The sequence below is a fragment of the Uloborus diversus genome, chromosome 4 (genome assembly GCF_026930045.1).
Source record: "Uloborus diversus isolate 005 chromosome 4, Udiv.v.3.1, whole genome shotgun sequence".
Classification (NCBI taxonomy): domain Eukaryota; kingdom Metazoa; phylum Arthropoda; class Arachnida; order Araneae; family Uloboridae; genus Uloborus; species Uloborus diversus.
Window position 1 is genome coordinate 51,115,614 of NC_072734.1, and position 16,315 is coordinate 51,131,928.

General features: G+C 32.6%; 1 protein-coding gene across 2 annotated transcripts in view; it reads right to left on the reverse strand.

Moving 5' to 3' along the window:
- Positions 1 to 16,315, reverse strand: part of LOC129219636 (uncharacterized) — a 74,603-nt gene that overhangs the window by 24,226 nt on the left and 34,062 nt on the right. Inside the window, exon 3 of one of the 2 annotated variants that reach the window (XM_054853899.1) lies at positions 1,587 to 5,782. The exons of the other annotated variant lie outside the window; for it this stretch is intronic. Within the exon in view, the coding sequence (XP_054709874.1) occupies positions 4,741 to 5,782 (1,042 nt within the window). The 3' untranslated portion in view covers positions 1,587 to 4,740. Of the gene's footprint in view, positions 1 to 1,586; positions 5,783 to 16,315 lie in introns of those variants that run through there. 2 annotated transcript variants of the gene reach the window in all.

Here is a 16,315-nt window from a genome sequence, read left to right on the forward strand (position 1 = left end):
ACTTGGCTGATTTTAAATATTGGCGGCTATTTTGAATTTCGTAATTTGCCGTCACGTTTGGTTTGGCGGCAGCGACAGCATAAGTAATTTTGACTTTTTAATGGACTTTAAACATGACTGAAAGCTCCGGTAAAATGAAAAAAAAAAAAAAAATCCCTGAAAATATTAAAGAAACGCCATTAAAATGTTTAATATGCCGTCAAGTGCCGAACAAACCATTAAATAACGTAAACAATTCCGTTTAAATAGTCCACCAACTAAATAAAAAGTATTAAAAGCAAAATGTTAAACCAACTACTGAATGAATAAAAATGACAACAACGTGTATAAAGTACAAATAAAGTAGTATAAAAAAGTTAAAAACTCAGCAAACAGCTGTTTCGGGGCTGTCACATGCAAGCCCATTCATCAGTGCAAAAAAAATTAAAAGTCCACACAATTGAACCGAACGATAAATGAGCAAAAAATGGAAGGCAGCAAAGTAAATAGGCATGGAAACCGGAAACACATGCGTCACAGAACACCAACGACACCTATAGTGCGGAAAAACGTCACAAACAGGAAAAAGTTGTTTAAAGATAAGATTTCCAAACACTGGGGAAAGGGGGAGTACTCGACAAATCATTAACTATTGAAGTAGATAAAGAATAAATACCTTTGTGCTGAAAAATTAAAATGTCAGTAATCCAACGTTATTAAGCACAAAACTTGCAAATGATTGCAGACCCGTGTTTCGGTGTTACAAGGAACACCTTTTTCAATGCAAAGAAGTGTGAGCTTTTGGATGAAAAGTCATCCGAGAAAAGCTTTTCTCGGATGACTTTTCATCCAAAAGCTCACACTTCTTTGCATTGAAAAAGGTGTTCCTTGTAACACCGAAACACGGGTCTGCAATCATTTGCAAGTTTTGTGCTTAATAACGTTGGATTACTGACATTTTATTGAAGTAGAATTTTTCCAAATGTAAAACGATTCCCAAAAATCTAAATCATAAATCGAGGAACACCCATGAATAACCTTGGCAGAAAAAAAATCAAAAATATGATTGAAAGACCAACAGTGTTGTGCAATCGAGGAACGTTTTAAATCTTGCTTCTTGACATAATTTTCATGTTCTTTAATACGGAATTTAAGAGAACGTCGGGTCTGTCCTATGTATGTCTCTTGACACTGACGAGAAATACTATAAATGCCCCATCGGTCAAGTTCCGGAACCTGGTGTTTTACTTGCGAAAATTTAAGTTTGTTGACTGGAGAAAATGCAACTGAAAAATTAAACCTTTTTAAAATTCTTGCAATTTGAAGACTGATTCTTGGAAAAAAGGGTAAAACAACCAAATTAGAATAATTCATCTTAGACAGTGCTTGATTTTTATTAGTTGAATTGATAAGTTTCCTGTGTATGGTGTCAATGATGTCAATTGTAGATGTCAATTGTAAATGTCAATTGTCAAATGTTTTTAACTCTTTTATACTACTTTATTTGTACTTTATACACGTTGTTGTCATTTTTATTCATTCCATAGTGCAAAGTTTCAGACTGCTTTTTTACAACTACTGAATATTTTCGGGGAGTTTCCCTTTAAAATACGGTATCAGTAAAAGAAGAGCAAACATGGCGACAAAGTAAATGCAATTTTCTATTTTCGTTTAGGTAGAGAAAAACTGTACTAGTGAATTAATCGTGTTGACGGTACTCACAGCGAAACAAATACCCAAGGAATCATTTACGTGTTTCATAATCATAAGACACGGGCGCTGACGATTTTCTGCGTCTCGAAAATCCACCGTCCACTTGAGCCACGGAGGCAGATCCCTGGACCCAAAGCGTATGAAGCCAACGCCTTACCACCACGCCAGCCAAACGATGCAACCCTGATATAAATGTACTCGCAATTAACATTGGTAACACGATTCGAAGCAAATAGTTAAGGGGGTCAACCCTAAAAACATCACTCTTAATTTGGTCCTTGCAGACTTATAGAACGAGACACACGCTTTGACTCTTTATTTCCAATACCCACTCTAATTTATTGGTTTTAATTTCGACTTTTTCCAAGCATTTCTGTAATACTTCATAAGCTTGTTTTCAATTCATCCCCCCACTATTATTCGATGGCGATATTTTTTATGAGATATTAGTTCTCACTATTTCATGTTTTTCTTTATTCAATCATTTTATATGAAATTTAGCCCCATGTTTTTTTTTTTTTTTTTTGATAATATTAACGTCAGAACATGTGCAGGAAGAGTAGATAACTTCTCTCCTTCCCAGTCTAGGAACTACTGATTGCGTACTGAACGAATAAGCATGCAGTTCCATCGGTTCAGATTCAAGTACCTTCAGAGTGATAAGAATTCTGCTATACGTGGGTGATAAAAACAGCTATTCGGATGTAAAAAGTAATTTTTGAAAAAAGGATTTATGTAATCTATCAATTGCGCAATAATATTCGATAACAGGTCGATATCTAAGGTTTTATCTGTTTATGGATAATTTTTGGGAGTTCCCGGATAAAAACACTCACAAATGTGAAATTCTTTATAGAAATGATTATACAATTATTATTTTAACTTTCCAAGATTCTCAGTAGTTGAATCATGTTTATTTAAATTCTAAGAGCAATCTAAAATTCAATCTATCTTACAAAAAAGTTAATTATGTGAATAATGTGTCGACTGATTTGAAAATAAAGACGAATGTTAAATTGAAAAGACTGTTGAAATAGTTGACATTTTATTTCAATGATTACGGTTGAGTGTATTTTACATAAATTCAGTGCATAACTAAGTTTTTTGTATGATTTTCCTTCTAAAATGATTTCAGATTACGTTTGGAGGATTCAGAGTGTCGCATACGACCTAAGGGTCACAAATTGAGTATTGTTGGTGTAGAACTGCTTAAGTTTCTAAACTGCTTGTGTATAGGGCGATTATCTACCTACGTCAACCGCATGGGGAAATAAACTGGATGCTTTCATTTACTCCCTAGTCTCTATGGTTAAAGGAAATATATCATTTAAAAGGAAACAAACAGTCATAAAGTCACATTTTTTATACCCAGTTACTTTCAGGGAGTGTAGTCTTAAACACAATGCACACATTTTTATGTGTACCCCCTATTTGAGATTTGAAAACTCAAAAAGGGGTGCACTGCCGTGGGAAGAGAGAGAAAGCAGTTTTCCTTTTGGTTGGTTTATTTATTCATTTTATTTATTTATTTGCACTTTTGTCTTTTATGGTACTTAAGCTTTATTGTACAAGATTGCTTATTTGATTTAATAATGAATAATAAAACACACCAAAAAAACGTCAAACTCCAACCTTTCTCTATAGTTAGGCTTGCCAGATTTTTGAAATGTTCAACCGGGACCCACCGAATGCTCCCCCCCCCCTCTCTCCCTCCCAGCGTCGTGAGTATTCAAAAGGGTACGCATCCCTGGCTGGCTTTTCGAGTATTTTATAGGGTAGTTTATTTTCAGTGATATGAGTAAATGGTTACCAATTATGAACCTAAAACAAAGGTAATAAAAAATGACACGAGCTGATGCATCAAAAAATTTTACTTCTTGCATGTTATTACTTACAAGATCTTTTAGTAAGAAGAAACGCTTTGAATGAGGAATGAAAAATTTGACATTATTTACTTTTACTTCTGATTGGCAATGACTCTTTTTTTAAAGTCTCTTTTGGTTTTAATCTTGATGTCAAAACGTGGTCCCATGACAAGTATGCGAAAAGAAATACGTTATTTTTTTTAAGTATAATCTAACAGTGATGAAGAGAAGTTGAATAAATAGTTTGTTTTTAATTAGCAGTAAGACCTATGATTTTAGTTTAGCCTACAAAATGTTCTTTAATTATTTGTAATTTAATTTTCTTATTTTTAAAGTGTTTTAAGATAAATAAAACATTTAAATTTGGTTAAATATCTATTTCACTTGCTCCTTGGTCTCATTTTTAATATGCGTAAACGTCGTGCGTAACTCGATGCGAAAACTTGCCCCGTGTTCGGGGCAAGTGTACGCAACCGACTTGGAATGAAAAAAACATTTTTTTCACGGTTAAAAACATAAGCTGAGCCAAAACTGAACATACAAATTTTAACTTCATTAACTGCTTCATATGTCTAAAATTTCCTATGTCTGCACAATGTCTACAATTTCCCAGCTTAAGATAAAATTAGAAAGGTTTATTGAAAAAAAATCCACGTAAACATGCCCCGTCTACCCTAGTTTAAGAACTCAAGATGGCCAGAAGCTCATAATACCTTATACCCACCCTGTACAGAATGGTTTTAATCTTGAAAAACATCTCCTTTTCAAGTTTTTTTTTAATTTTTTTTATTTTTATGTATTTATTTTTATTTATTTATTTTGTCAGGTACAAAGGATTAGTAAAGTATAATTTTCGAAAATTAAAAATGCGACCCAACAATTCTAAAACATAATTAAAACAATGCACGTTTTTCATCATCCCCATTCGAACATTAAATATTCAGCGATTACTTGGGATTCTTCATCGTCCACTTTAGGTTTTTTCAAATCTTAATCACAATATCGTTTCAGTCAGTTAGCAGATTCTTTATAATGACTTTAGGCTTTCAATCCTAATCACAATATCGGTTCAACCAGTGCGCAGATCCGCATTAAAAAAGTCAGATTTTCAGTGGCATACTAGAAATACATTTTAAAACAAAATATTTTTATTGTCCTTTGACATTTTTGAAAAAGCTAATGGCTAATTTTTAAAAGCTGACAGTATATGAAAAATGCATAACAAACAGTATCCGGTAACCTCACAGCAGCCGGCACAGTCCTGTGCAGTCCAACCATTATCATCATCCTGTTTTTGTTTTCTCAAGTCATAATTTTGTGCTCCTGTATAACAGTCTTCAGCAGGGTATGGCTTTGATCGTCCCTCCATTTCCGTAATAGGATATGTGTATGGCTTACCCATTGAACCATAACTCTTCTCATAGTCATACTTCTCATAATCCACATTTGGTTTTGAGCTAAACTTCCGATCGACCAGATCCGCAGCGCTTAGTTGGTATTTTCCAGTGACTAGTTCTGGAGCAGATGGCTTATACTTCTCATCATTTAATTCCGTAACGTTGACCAATCTTTGCTCAACAGGATAGCAACCTCGATTACCCGTTAATTCATCAATGTTCAGTTGGTACTTTCCATGACCGATTGTACGAACGGTTAGGTCATCCGTACTTGAAATTGGTGTGGCTTTTCTTTTAACCAGCTCGCCAGCACTAAGTGGATACATTTCAACGTCGAGTTCCGGAGCAGTTGGCTTGCACTTCTTACCGCTTGTCCATTCCATAGAATTTTCGTAATACTTTTCATCATTAAGTTCTGGAGCTGTTGGTAAATATTTCTCATCAGCCTGTTCTGAAGCAGTTGGAGAATATTTCCCATGAACCAGTTCGAGAGCTTTTGATTCACATTCTTCATCAACCAATTCTGCAGTTGCTGTAGTATGCTTCTTATCGCTCGATTCTAAAGTGCAATTGTCATTATTCACATCAGAAATTTCTGTTGCTATTGACTGACATTTTCTATCTTTAAAATCTTCAGCATACGATTTCTTCTTTTCCTCATCCAACTCCGCAGATACTGGTGTTTCTTCTTCATTATTCAATAATTTATATTTTTTGCTGTGCAACATTGGAATGGACTTTCTCGTACCTGCTTCAACAGTGAACACATGCATTGCTCGAACTAAACCTTCTTTCTCTTTTTTGGGAGAACTTTTTTCAGTTTTGTCTCTGGAAAGAGAATAACGAAGGAAGACGACGACAAACAGGAGGAGAGGGGGTGCGGAAAAACAAATTTAGTTTTTTGAAAGAGAATATTCAGATTATGCATTCAACGCATTAGTAGTTACATTTATTAAACGTTTTGAAGTTTTTCTTAAAAGTTGAAAAATATTTACTTCATAACATTGATTTCTCATTAATGGTTAAAAGTCTTGCACTCTTACACTTTATAATGAAAATTTCCTAAAAATTATGTAACGATTTTCAACTTATTTTTCTGTAAGAGTTAAAGGATAAAGAAATAATAATTTTAACGACAATCGGGTTAAAAATATCTTTTCATCTTTCTTTTCAAATTAAAATAGATAATAATAATGTAAACAAAAATAAATGAATTCTAAAAACAAAAGGAATTAGTTACATAATGTAAAAATATTGCTAAAAACAAGTAAAAAGTCTAATCAAATTATAAAAGCAGTGACCTTCGTCCAGTCGAATATATTGTACTTTTAGTCATGAAATTCTCCAAACATGTAGCCTGAACAGCGAGACTTCGCATTTTAAAAATAAATTTCTCAATTTGTGTTTTTTTTTTAATTTTAAGATTTGTTCCTTTGGTAAATTCTTCCCGATTAGCTGTTAGTAGCTTTGCTTCTGAGTGTACAACGCAGCATAAAGCAGAAATGAATGTCATTAAACTGATGTTTGTTAATAATTTTTAACACGATTTTTCAAAACTTGATAATTCTTCTTCTTTGAATATTTTAAAAAGCAAAAATTAAATATCTTGCATCTAAAACTCTAATTCTGATAAAGTTTATGGGAACTTTTAAGGCAAATTTTTGAACATGGTGTCTTCGATAACAGCAAACTATTTCAAAATGTAGTTGGTAGCTAATTTTTTGCTTCAAATTTGCTAACTATATAGACTGTCTTGAATGTCTGGAAATGTTTAGATTATACATATTCAAGAAAGTTCTTAAGAGCCTAAAGAAACAGATTCAAGAATTTTGTTTAAAATACTTGATTTATTGATTAAATATACACCAATTACATGAATACTTTCTAAAAATATACATTTCTTTCCTCATGCCCAACAAAACTGTAAAAAACCATCTACACAAGCACAACTTGATAACTTAAAATTTAACTTCAGATACATTTACACAGGCATTTCACCATTTCATTTGTTCTCGTAGAAAAACAATATTTCTTTCATGACGATTATCTTTTTACAGAGTTCTACTTTTTAGAGATAAACAAAACTTTAAACTTTAGAATTAAGACAATTAGACATCCAAATTTCACTAAAAATTCAGGCATTTCCAAGAAGATTACATTCAACTTTACAAACACATTACAAGTATAGTTATTTTATTGCGTTACCTTTTATCGAAGCGTTTATGAAAATCAAATTTTCTTAGTGAAATCGCATAACGCACAACGTGACTAGTTTTTAAGCTCTATAACAGGGGTTCCCAAACTTTTCCTGCTCGCCGCATCCTTTGAAGAATTAGAATTTTCTCACGACACCCTAGTCTATCTCTATTATGTATTTACTCCTTGAACATTTCTTGACACCCCTCGTCTATCTTTGTGACGTCCCAGGGTACCGCGGCACCGACTTTAAGAACCCCTGCTCGATCATTAAACTTCAGAAAAATGCATGTCAAAATACGGTACAGAATCAAAGGGTAATTTGTCCAAATTTTGCACGATTACTGTCTAACATAACACTTATTAGGTAAGAAGTTACTCTATTAAGGCAGGCATCTTTACAAGAAATCTTTTCGGAACATGTAGGCCATAATCAAAAGATTAGGCTGCACTTAGAGATTGTGGATCAATCAGTTTGTTACTTATTTATTGAAATCCCACCAGCCACCACCATACATAACCTTATGATTGTTTACCTGGTGGCAGGCACCATTGTTATTAAATGGGCATACAGTTCATGATCCAACCCTTATGGCCTGCTAACCTTCTAATTCTACCTTATAGCTGTAAACTTTATAACTAAGCTATAAAGTATACAGCTTGAACTAGGCTATAAGAGTTAATAAACCAAGGAAGCATCCGATATAGCAATGACGAACGTAACTGATTGTACTTAAGCTAAGTGCTAATGCGTCGTGCCTACATGCGGAAAAAAAGTTTCTAGTAAATTAATGGTTTATTAACATCAAAAAGTTGTAAAACTCTATTTTGAATTTGTTTTCAGAAAACATTTCTTTCATAGAAAGAGAAAAAATAATTTATAAGGACACAATAAAACAGCCGAGAAAAAAAAATTCAAATTAAAAGCAGACGCTTTGCATAGATGATTATAATTTGAAAGACTAAAACAAGTTAAATGGCCCCTTTAAATATTAAGGTAAGGAATAATTCAGAAGATTTTCAAATATATATATATATACTTCCTTTTTGGGATAAAGGAAAAATCAACCTGTTCAACATTTAAAAAAAAAAAAAAAAATGAAACATGGAATATCAAATACTTAGCATAGATTTAAAAAAAACTACTGAGACATAAAATTAGTGTAAGTATATAATTCGAGAAGTACATTTCCACGACATGAAAAATTTACATGTGTTTGATTCTAAATTTCACATAGAGGAACATCAACAGGATTAAAAATTGACGCTACATAAAGCGATTCTGTTAGATTGTACAAAATATCGAATTGTTCTTGATATGTAGAAAAAATATATAAATATCATTTAGAAGTAGAACTATCCATGTGTAATTTACAATCGGACAATAAACTCGCTTTAAGGTATACGACTACGTCATTCACCGGTCTAAGTTACTACCTATCGCACACAAAATTGATTTTAAAAAAACATTTTCAGCTGTATTTTAACAATAGTCAAAAAATGGTTTGAAGGTCAAAAGTTCAAAATTTGTTACATTAAATCCCAAATGAAGATTAAGAAACACTTAAAAGAAAAAGGCACTCGAACACAGCAACATTTTTCCCGGACTAGTAAGAAGTTAATTGTAAATCAGGTGAACTAAAGAAAAAATACGTTTTATACCATCAGCCGAAAATGACTAGGCAACTAGGCAACACTTATACGACTCTTAAGATTGAACTCATTTTAAAGAAACATAATTTCCCTTTATTTTATGCACAATAACAGCCGCCGCCTCATGGATAACATTTTAAGCAATAAGATGGGTAATCAATTTATGTTCTCATTCCAATGAAAAATAAAACATTAATTTTGGAAAAGTACGATAAAGACTAAGAGATAAAAAATTACTCTATGTGTCCTGCAAAATTATTTTACAAAGAACAATGACAAACATCAAACATATGTTTGACAAGCTTGAGCAGTGTTTTGAGACAAACAGAAAAAGGTATAAAATCAAAACACACATACCAAAAGAACTGAAATAATTTGAAAACATATAAATATTATTTAAATAAAGGAGTGAAAAAATGTACTTTTAACATTCGCCATCTTTTTCACTGAGTTTAGAAATAGATTTCCAATATCAAAGAGTAATTACAGCAGAGACTGTTTATAATATATGTAGAAAAAGTTTGATTGTGAAGCCTATTTTGTGTCATTCAAAATATTTGTTGAACATTGCTAATTTCTTTCAAAAGCAAGCTATGAAACGTAGCAGAATACCTTAAAACAACTCGAAGTGAAAAGTTGTAGATCACAAAAAAACAAGTTGATTTTTTTAAGCAATTTCCAGGAATGCTGGCAACTAAATCAAATATTTGTCAAATCAAATATTTTCCAGTTTTAAGGGCACTTTTTTTCTCAAAGGCATCCAAGAGAGCTTCCATTGCGTTATCTATCCACAGATGAATCAAGACTCAGTCTGAGCAGCAGAAACAGCACAACGCAGCACAAAGCGCACAAATAGCGCAGTCACGTGCACAGTCGCCACTGTCATCCCTTTTCTCGTGCACGACTCTGCAAAACAGAAAGCAAACGAAACAAGGGAAGGAAGGGGAGGGGAGAAAGAACAGGGAGAAAGAAAGAGTTACTTGTTAGAACGTGTTAAATATTTTATAAACTTAAAGTAATGAAAAGTAATAGTCAAGAAAAAATATGATTAACATTTTTCCTATTGGTAAAATAATAACAAAAACGGGCACAAAATATTGCATTTTTGTATAATCACCATATTTTCCAAGTGTTAGATGTTATTTAATTTACGTGTTAAAATTATTAGTTAGAATTCGCTTTCAGTTATTTTTTCTAGCCATTTTGGGGGTGATGATATCGAAACAATTCTGAGCACTCTGAGACTTAAATGTGGCGATTTACAGGTTTGAAGGCTAGTCGCAGTGTATTTTTTGGGGCTCCTATCAGGGCTGATGAGTCACAGTCAGAGTTGAACTGATTTTGGGGTAAAGGAATCGGAGTCGGCCATTTTCCCTCCTACTCTGTAGCTCTGGCACCTACGTTGACCATAGAGCTATGTAAAACATTTATCATGTGCATTTTTGAATCGCTTTCGGGCTGCAATGGTTGTGAGATTGCTCATGATTGCAACATGGTAAATGAGCCACCTCAGAATCAATGAACTAGCATTCATTTATTTCAATTTTAAAAGTAAACTAGCATAAGTACTAAATTAGCATGCGTTTATTTACATTTTCATAGTCATGCATGAACCCGTTAGCATTAACTTGGTTTCACTGCTGAAATGCGTTCAACTTCACGTGATCTTAAAGCTAGGAAACACTGCACCAGCTTTCTCGAAATTTCATTACCTAATCAATATAACTGCAAAAAGCGTTAAGATTTCTAGAGTGAGAGGGGCGAAAAGCACTTAAAAACGAGGCATTTCTTTGACATCCCATTGCGCAATTTCAAGTCTTATTCCGGATCCATTAGGATAACCAAGATGAAGTTTGAAACTGATAAACGTGAATCACGGGTTGGGCAAATACTTTTATCATCCAAAGAATAGCTAAGAAAGATATAGCGTGGCAAAAGATTTCTTATCGCATTAAAGTTTTGAAACCGTTTCCAGTAAGACAAATAACGGCAAAAAATTATTCAGCACTGTTCAAATGCAACAGTTTTAAGTCAATATTACAGCACACGTTGTAAGCTAGACCTTTAAATGCAGCCAGACCAACGTCAACTACGGTCAAGTGAAATTAATAAGCAATTCGTGATTGCTAAAAAAAAGTTCTGTGCCTCAAAGAGAACAGAAATTTAAAAAACGAATAGATACATTCAAAAGTGTTTTTAAAATCCACGCATTTTCGGGTAAAACATTTTTTACCCGATTGATTTATAAATGATACCTTGTCGTTAAGTTCAAAAACTTTAAACATTATGTTATTCGCTCCAAATCAAACTACACTTTGTATAACGTGCAATCAAGTATTCTAATTATTTCAATATTTAACGTAGCAATTCTATATTAAGCGTTTGGTGTAAAATTGAAAAACTGAACTTCTAATTAAAAAACTAAAATTAAAAAAGTTTTGGAGAATTCGTTCCAAAATGCTTTAAAAACTAAGTTATGTGGCATAAACTTAATGAAATATTTCGTATTGATCAGTGCAAATAGAAAAACATTGAAAAAAAAAACATATTCATCATGATGTCGAGATAAAATACAAATTGCTTGATGCCCAAAGACCAGTAGCAAAAGCAAATTCATTCACACGTTTTTTCATTGCTCGAAAATTCTGATTATTTTTAATTATTATTCTACGTAGAGCGAGGCACTTTTCATGCAATATTTACCCAGCCTCTTTCTATTGAAACACTTATCTCTGTCAACTGTAGTTTAGAAGACACTTCATTTAATGAATTTCGGAACTTTTTCTACAACTCTCTAGGTTAAAAATTTGCATATGACCATTACTCAAGTTTTTTAGTGATATTTAAGATTTCAGAGAGCAATCAATAACAGCACTGTTCAGAAATTTGACTCATAAAATGGCGTCATAGTTAACACATTCATCTTACTGGACAATGAAGAAAAACATAGTCAAAAAAACATAGTCAAAGTCCTTCATGTCAAAAAAAGTAGAAAACACCTGATATTGTAAGCAAAACAGATAAAAGAAATATTTCTGAAGATAAATTGTTGAACAATAAAACAATGACAGTAGGGAAACAGTTACAAGGTTGACAGCCTACAAGTACAACATAGCAGGGTTAAAGATAGAAATCGAATTTTCTGTATTCACGGCACATAAGCTCATACCGGCGGAATTCACGCATGATTATCATTTAATGTAAAACTATATAAACTAACAGAGTCAGTCAAAAGTTGGGGAGGGTGGGGAGGATTGGGGCACCGCACCTCTTTACAAGTTCATAGCTAAAGGATTTTTTGGGCAAAAAAAAAAAAAAAAGAAAGAAAGAAAAGAAAAAATCAGTCTAGACTACTAAACCCGCTGTAATTTCTGTACCTCAGAGCCAGACTGACATAAGTTCAAAAATTGCGATTTTTCGCTTATTAGTGCATTGTATGTTGAAGCCTATTCCGCATCGAGTCATGTGAACGTAATTCTTAAAAAAAAAAAAAAAAAAAAAAAAAAAAAAACACTTTAAGGTCATTCTTCAAAAAATAACTTTTCTGTCACACGCCTTTTACAGTAAAAACTTTAAGGAACAATTCATTTAACAATGACTTTTAATTTCATCAAAAATATATCTTAAACCTGCCAACATTTTTTTAATAATATTTTTTATTTTAGCATAATTTTGGTTCACAACATGTGAATTCTCACCTCCGTGGCATGTCAGACACCTTGTGTAACAGTTTATGTTGCTTAAGGGGTCTAAGGACCCTTAACCTTAAAAATTTTCGACTTTCTGGAAAAAATATATGTTATGCATATTTTAATTCTGAACAATTTGATACCTTATTTATTACCATACGCCAAAAACGTTTCAAGTTATTGTAAAAATGCGTAAACTTTCCCCATAGAGATTTATGTTAACAGCAGCTGTTTCAGCCTCTTTTTCTCAGGTGCCGGTTTCTTCGGTTTTCTCGTTTTGCGCGCATAATATCTCAGAAAGTTTCTTATGTATTTCCGTAAAACTTTTCATACTTGTTTGTCTGGTTTATATTTATGACCTGAATCTAAATTTGTTTCATTTTTTTAAAATTATTTATTTATTTTTTGAAATTTTACAAGTCATAATCAAAAATTTCCAAAATTTTGGGCAAAAATATATATTTTTTAATATTACCTTTCATTTTTAGTTAAAATTTAGGTTCAGATCATAAATATATACCAGACAAACATGTATAAAAAGTTTTACGGAAATATATTAGAAACTTTCTGAGATATCATGCGCGCAAAAAGAGAAAACCGAAGAAACCCGTACCTGAGAAAAAGAGGCTTAAACAGCTGCTATTAACATAAATCTCTATGGGGAACGTTTACGCATTTTTACGATAACTTGAAAAGTTTTTGGCGTATGGTAAAAAATAAAGTATCAAATTGTTCAGAATCAAATTATGCATAACATATTTTTTCCAGAAAGTCGAAAATTTTGAAGGTTAAGGGTCCTTAGACCCCTTAATAACTTGTTTAATTAAAAGTATGTGAAACCTGTGTAAGTTGACCACTTGCGGTGCACTACTTTAGTGGTCAACTTATAGAGGTTGAATTATATGATAAGATCTAATTCTGTGCCCGAAAATAGTGGTCCACTTAGACAGGTGGCCAACTTACAAGGGTGGTCAACTTTACAGGTTTTACTGTACTTATTTATTGGTTTTTTCTTTTACAAATGTCTCAAATACTAATTGTTTAAGTACATTAATTTTTTAATATTGTGTTTTAGTTCGTTGTAGTAGGACAAGAAGTCATGTCACACAATAAACTCTCACCTCCGTTACCTTAACACAAAATGCCATTCCTCATTAACGCGTGGCAGTAATGACATCAAATTTCATTTTCCATGATACAAGGGAGCCCCCTTGTTTATTTTCAGCCATAGTTGAAGTTGTGAGATTTTTGTCGAAAAACAAGGAGATAGATTTTGCTTTAAAAACTTAGTGTGGTTATTCTGACGTATCACCTCCGTGAACTTGAATTTCAGGGATGTAAATTAATGTAAAAAAAGAAGTGAACATGTTTTCATATGATTAACATGTGCAGATTGTAGAAACGAAGAAAATAATTCCATGAAAAATTTATTTATTAGGCTTATATTAATGGAAAGATCCTCACCTCCGTGACAGATCTTATCAATGTCATTATTTCTGAGGTGAAAATAAATGATGGAGGAGAAATTCATTAATAATAGAAATTCTACCAAAATTATAAATTGCCGGTATATCCTCAAAATTACTAAATACTATTTTTTTAACATACATTTGAAACTTCCAATTAAGCCGTACTTTAATTAAGAACTTATTATATTCCCACTAATCAATAAAATAGCCGATTGTTTGCACAATTAACAAAATTACTACTTTGATATTAAATTGGCCTCGATTTTTAAATATTTAAAGTTTTTTTTTTATTTATTTTTTTTTCTATGAACAAGGCCTTCTTTTATTTTATTAATTTTTTAATGAGTAAAATAAAATAATTGGAACTTAGCTGGGCCATTGTTTATGGTAACTTCTAGTAGGTAATACTTTCATGTAAGAACAGGAAAAAAAAATAAAACAAAAGGTTTCGAAATTGAAAATATTTGCGTTCAAAAGTTACGTTTTCTGGAGAGTGACCCGTTTAATTTTTTTTTTTTTTCTGCGATTAAAAGAACGCACGTCCCATTCTTTGCATGCATCAGAAAAAACTGTTTTCTTTCTCCTGTAAAATTACCATAATGTGACTTACGTCCTTTTTGCTCTGAGCTACAGATTTATAAAGCAGAGATAAATTTTTATAAAAATAGGTGGTTTGAAACTTTTTTTCGCAATAGAAAATACATATTTCGGGCGACGGCGTTCAAAATCAAAACTACAATGCTGTCCATAAACTTTCCAGATAAGGAAATTTTGGGGAGATCACAGCGACATCTCGTGACCTCTCAACGAAGAGCCTCTACTTCCAAGACAGAAGTGTGTAATGAAATAATATTCCAGGAATTGAAGACACTTCAGAACTGCGCCATACCGATTGAAACTTTTACAACAAACACAAATACAGGAACTGCATCATAAGAGAAATGTTCCTAAATGTGTAGGCGGGGGGGGGGGGGGGTATTCTGTTCAGCATACAACTTCCCAAATAAAAGGAATCCGGAGAAACAGATTGATGAGAATAGAATATAAGGTCATCGAACGAACAAGTTCAAATCACTGCAAGGCGTCCGCATGGAAGCAATATGGCGGTAATTATACCAGGAAATTTTATTTTTATCGACAAGTAAACTGGGTGAAAAAAAATAAGAAGTTTACTTGAAATTACATGCTCTATAACGCCTGGTAATGGATAATGGAAAGAAATATTACTTCATTTTTGCAGCATACCGAGTACTGCTAAAATTATTACACTTAAAGCATTCACGAATAACAATTTATTACAGGAAACAAGTAAGGAATTCAAGACAGCAAACAACACATGGGCGGCTGGTGCGTCAAAAGTGGGAGATCAAAAGAGGTGTTAAGATTAGAGGGCGGCACCCCGAAAATTAATTTGCTTCCCTTTTTCGGAAAATTGAGCTGTATATTATTGGATTTTCATAATACTGATTAAGTGAACTCTGAAAAATGTGTAATAGAAAATCATGCCGGATGGCCATCGTAAATTCCCCTTCCAATTAAAAGTTCCACTCTTGAAAAACACGAGAAAAGTCCATTTATTAGAAAAATTTTAGTTTATTTTTTCGTTAAATAAACCAATCTGCAAAAAACCGTTTTTCAACTATTCGTTAGTTTTCAACCCTGAAAAGTGAGGGAACAAGGCTCCTATACTTTTAGAAGCGGTCTCCCTGCACGAGCCGCCTATGAAACGACAGAAAAACGAACTAGACACTTACAGCACCCGATTAAAAAGACCCTCCTCCTCCGCCCTGACTGAAGTAATGTTTAATAATACAAGTTTCACCACCATCGACAATAGTAAAGGAAAAACAAATAAATAATATTGTTAGAGATAATCAAGGTTTTACGTACCGTTCATTTTAATTGATTTTTTTCTCAAATACTATAATTCACGCAAAATTCTAACTTCGGATGTTTTGATAACTGCTTGGTTTCGGTTTATGTTCTCTAAAAAGTAAATTAGCGTTTTAGTTAACCCTCCAGAACTTGCGCCATGAGTAAAATACACTAAGACAAGGAGAAATTATTTTAATTTTATTTCATCAAATATTTCACCTGATTCATCAAACACTATTATTTTGTACAACACTTGGAGTTTAGAACTAAATGAAATATTTTGAACTAAAAAACTTTTTTTTAAAGAAAAATAGGTGGCGTGAGAAAAATTCTCACGCGCGAATTATCAAGTCACTCTTTTTGACGCAAGTTCTGAAAAGTTCAAATTTCAAAAATTTTTCAAAAATTTTCAACTCATTTAAAATTTTATTGATGTGAAATAAATTCATTTTATCGTTTATACGTAACTTCACCAAGCC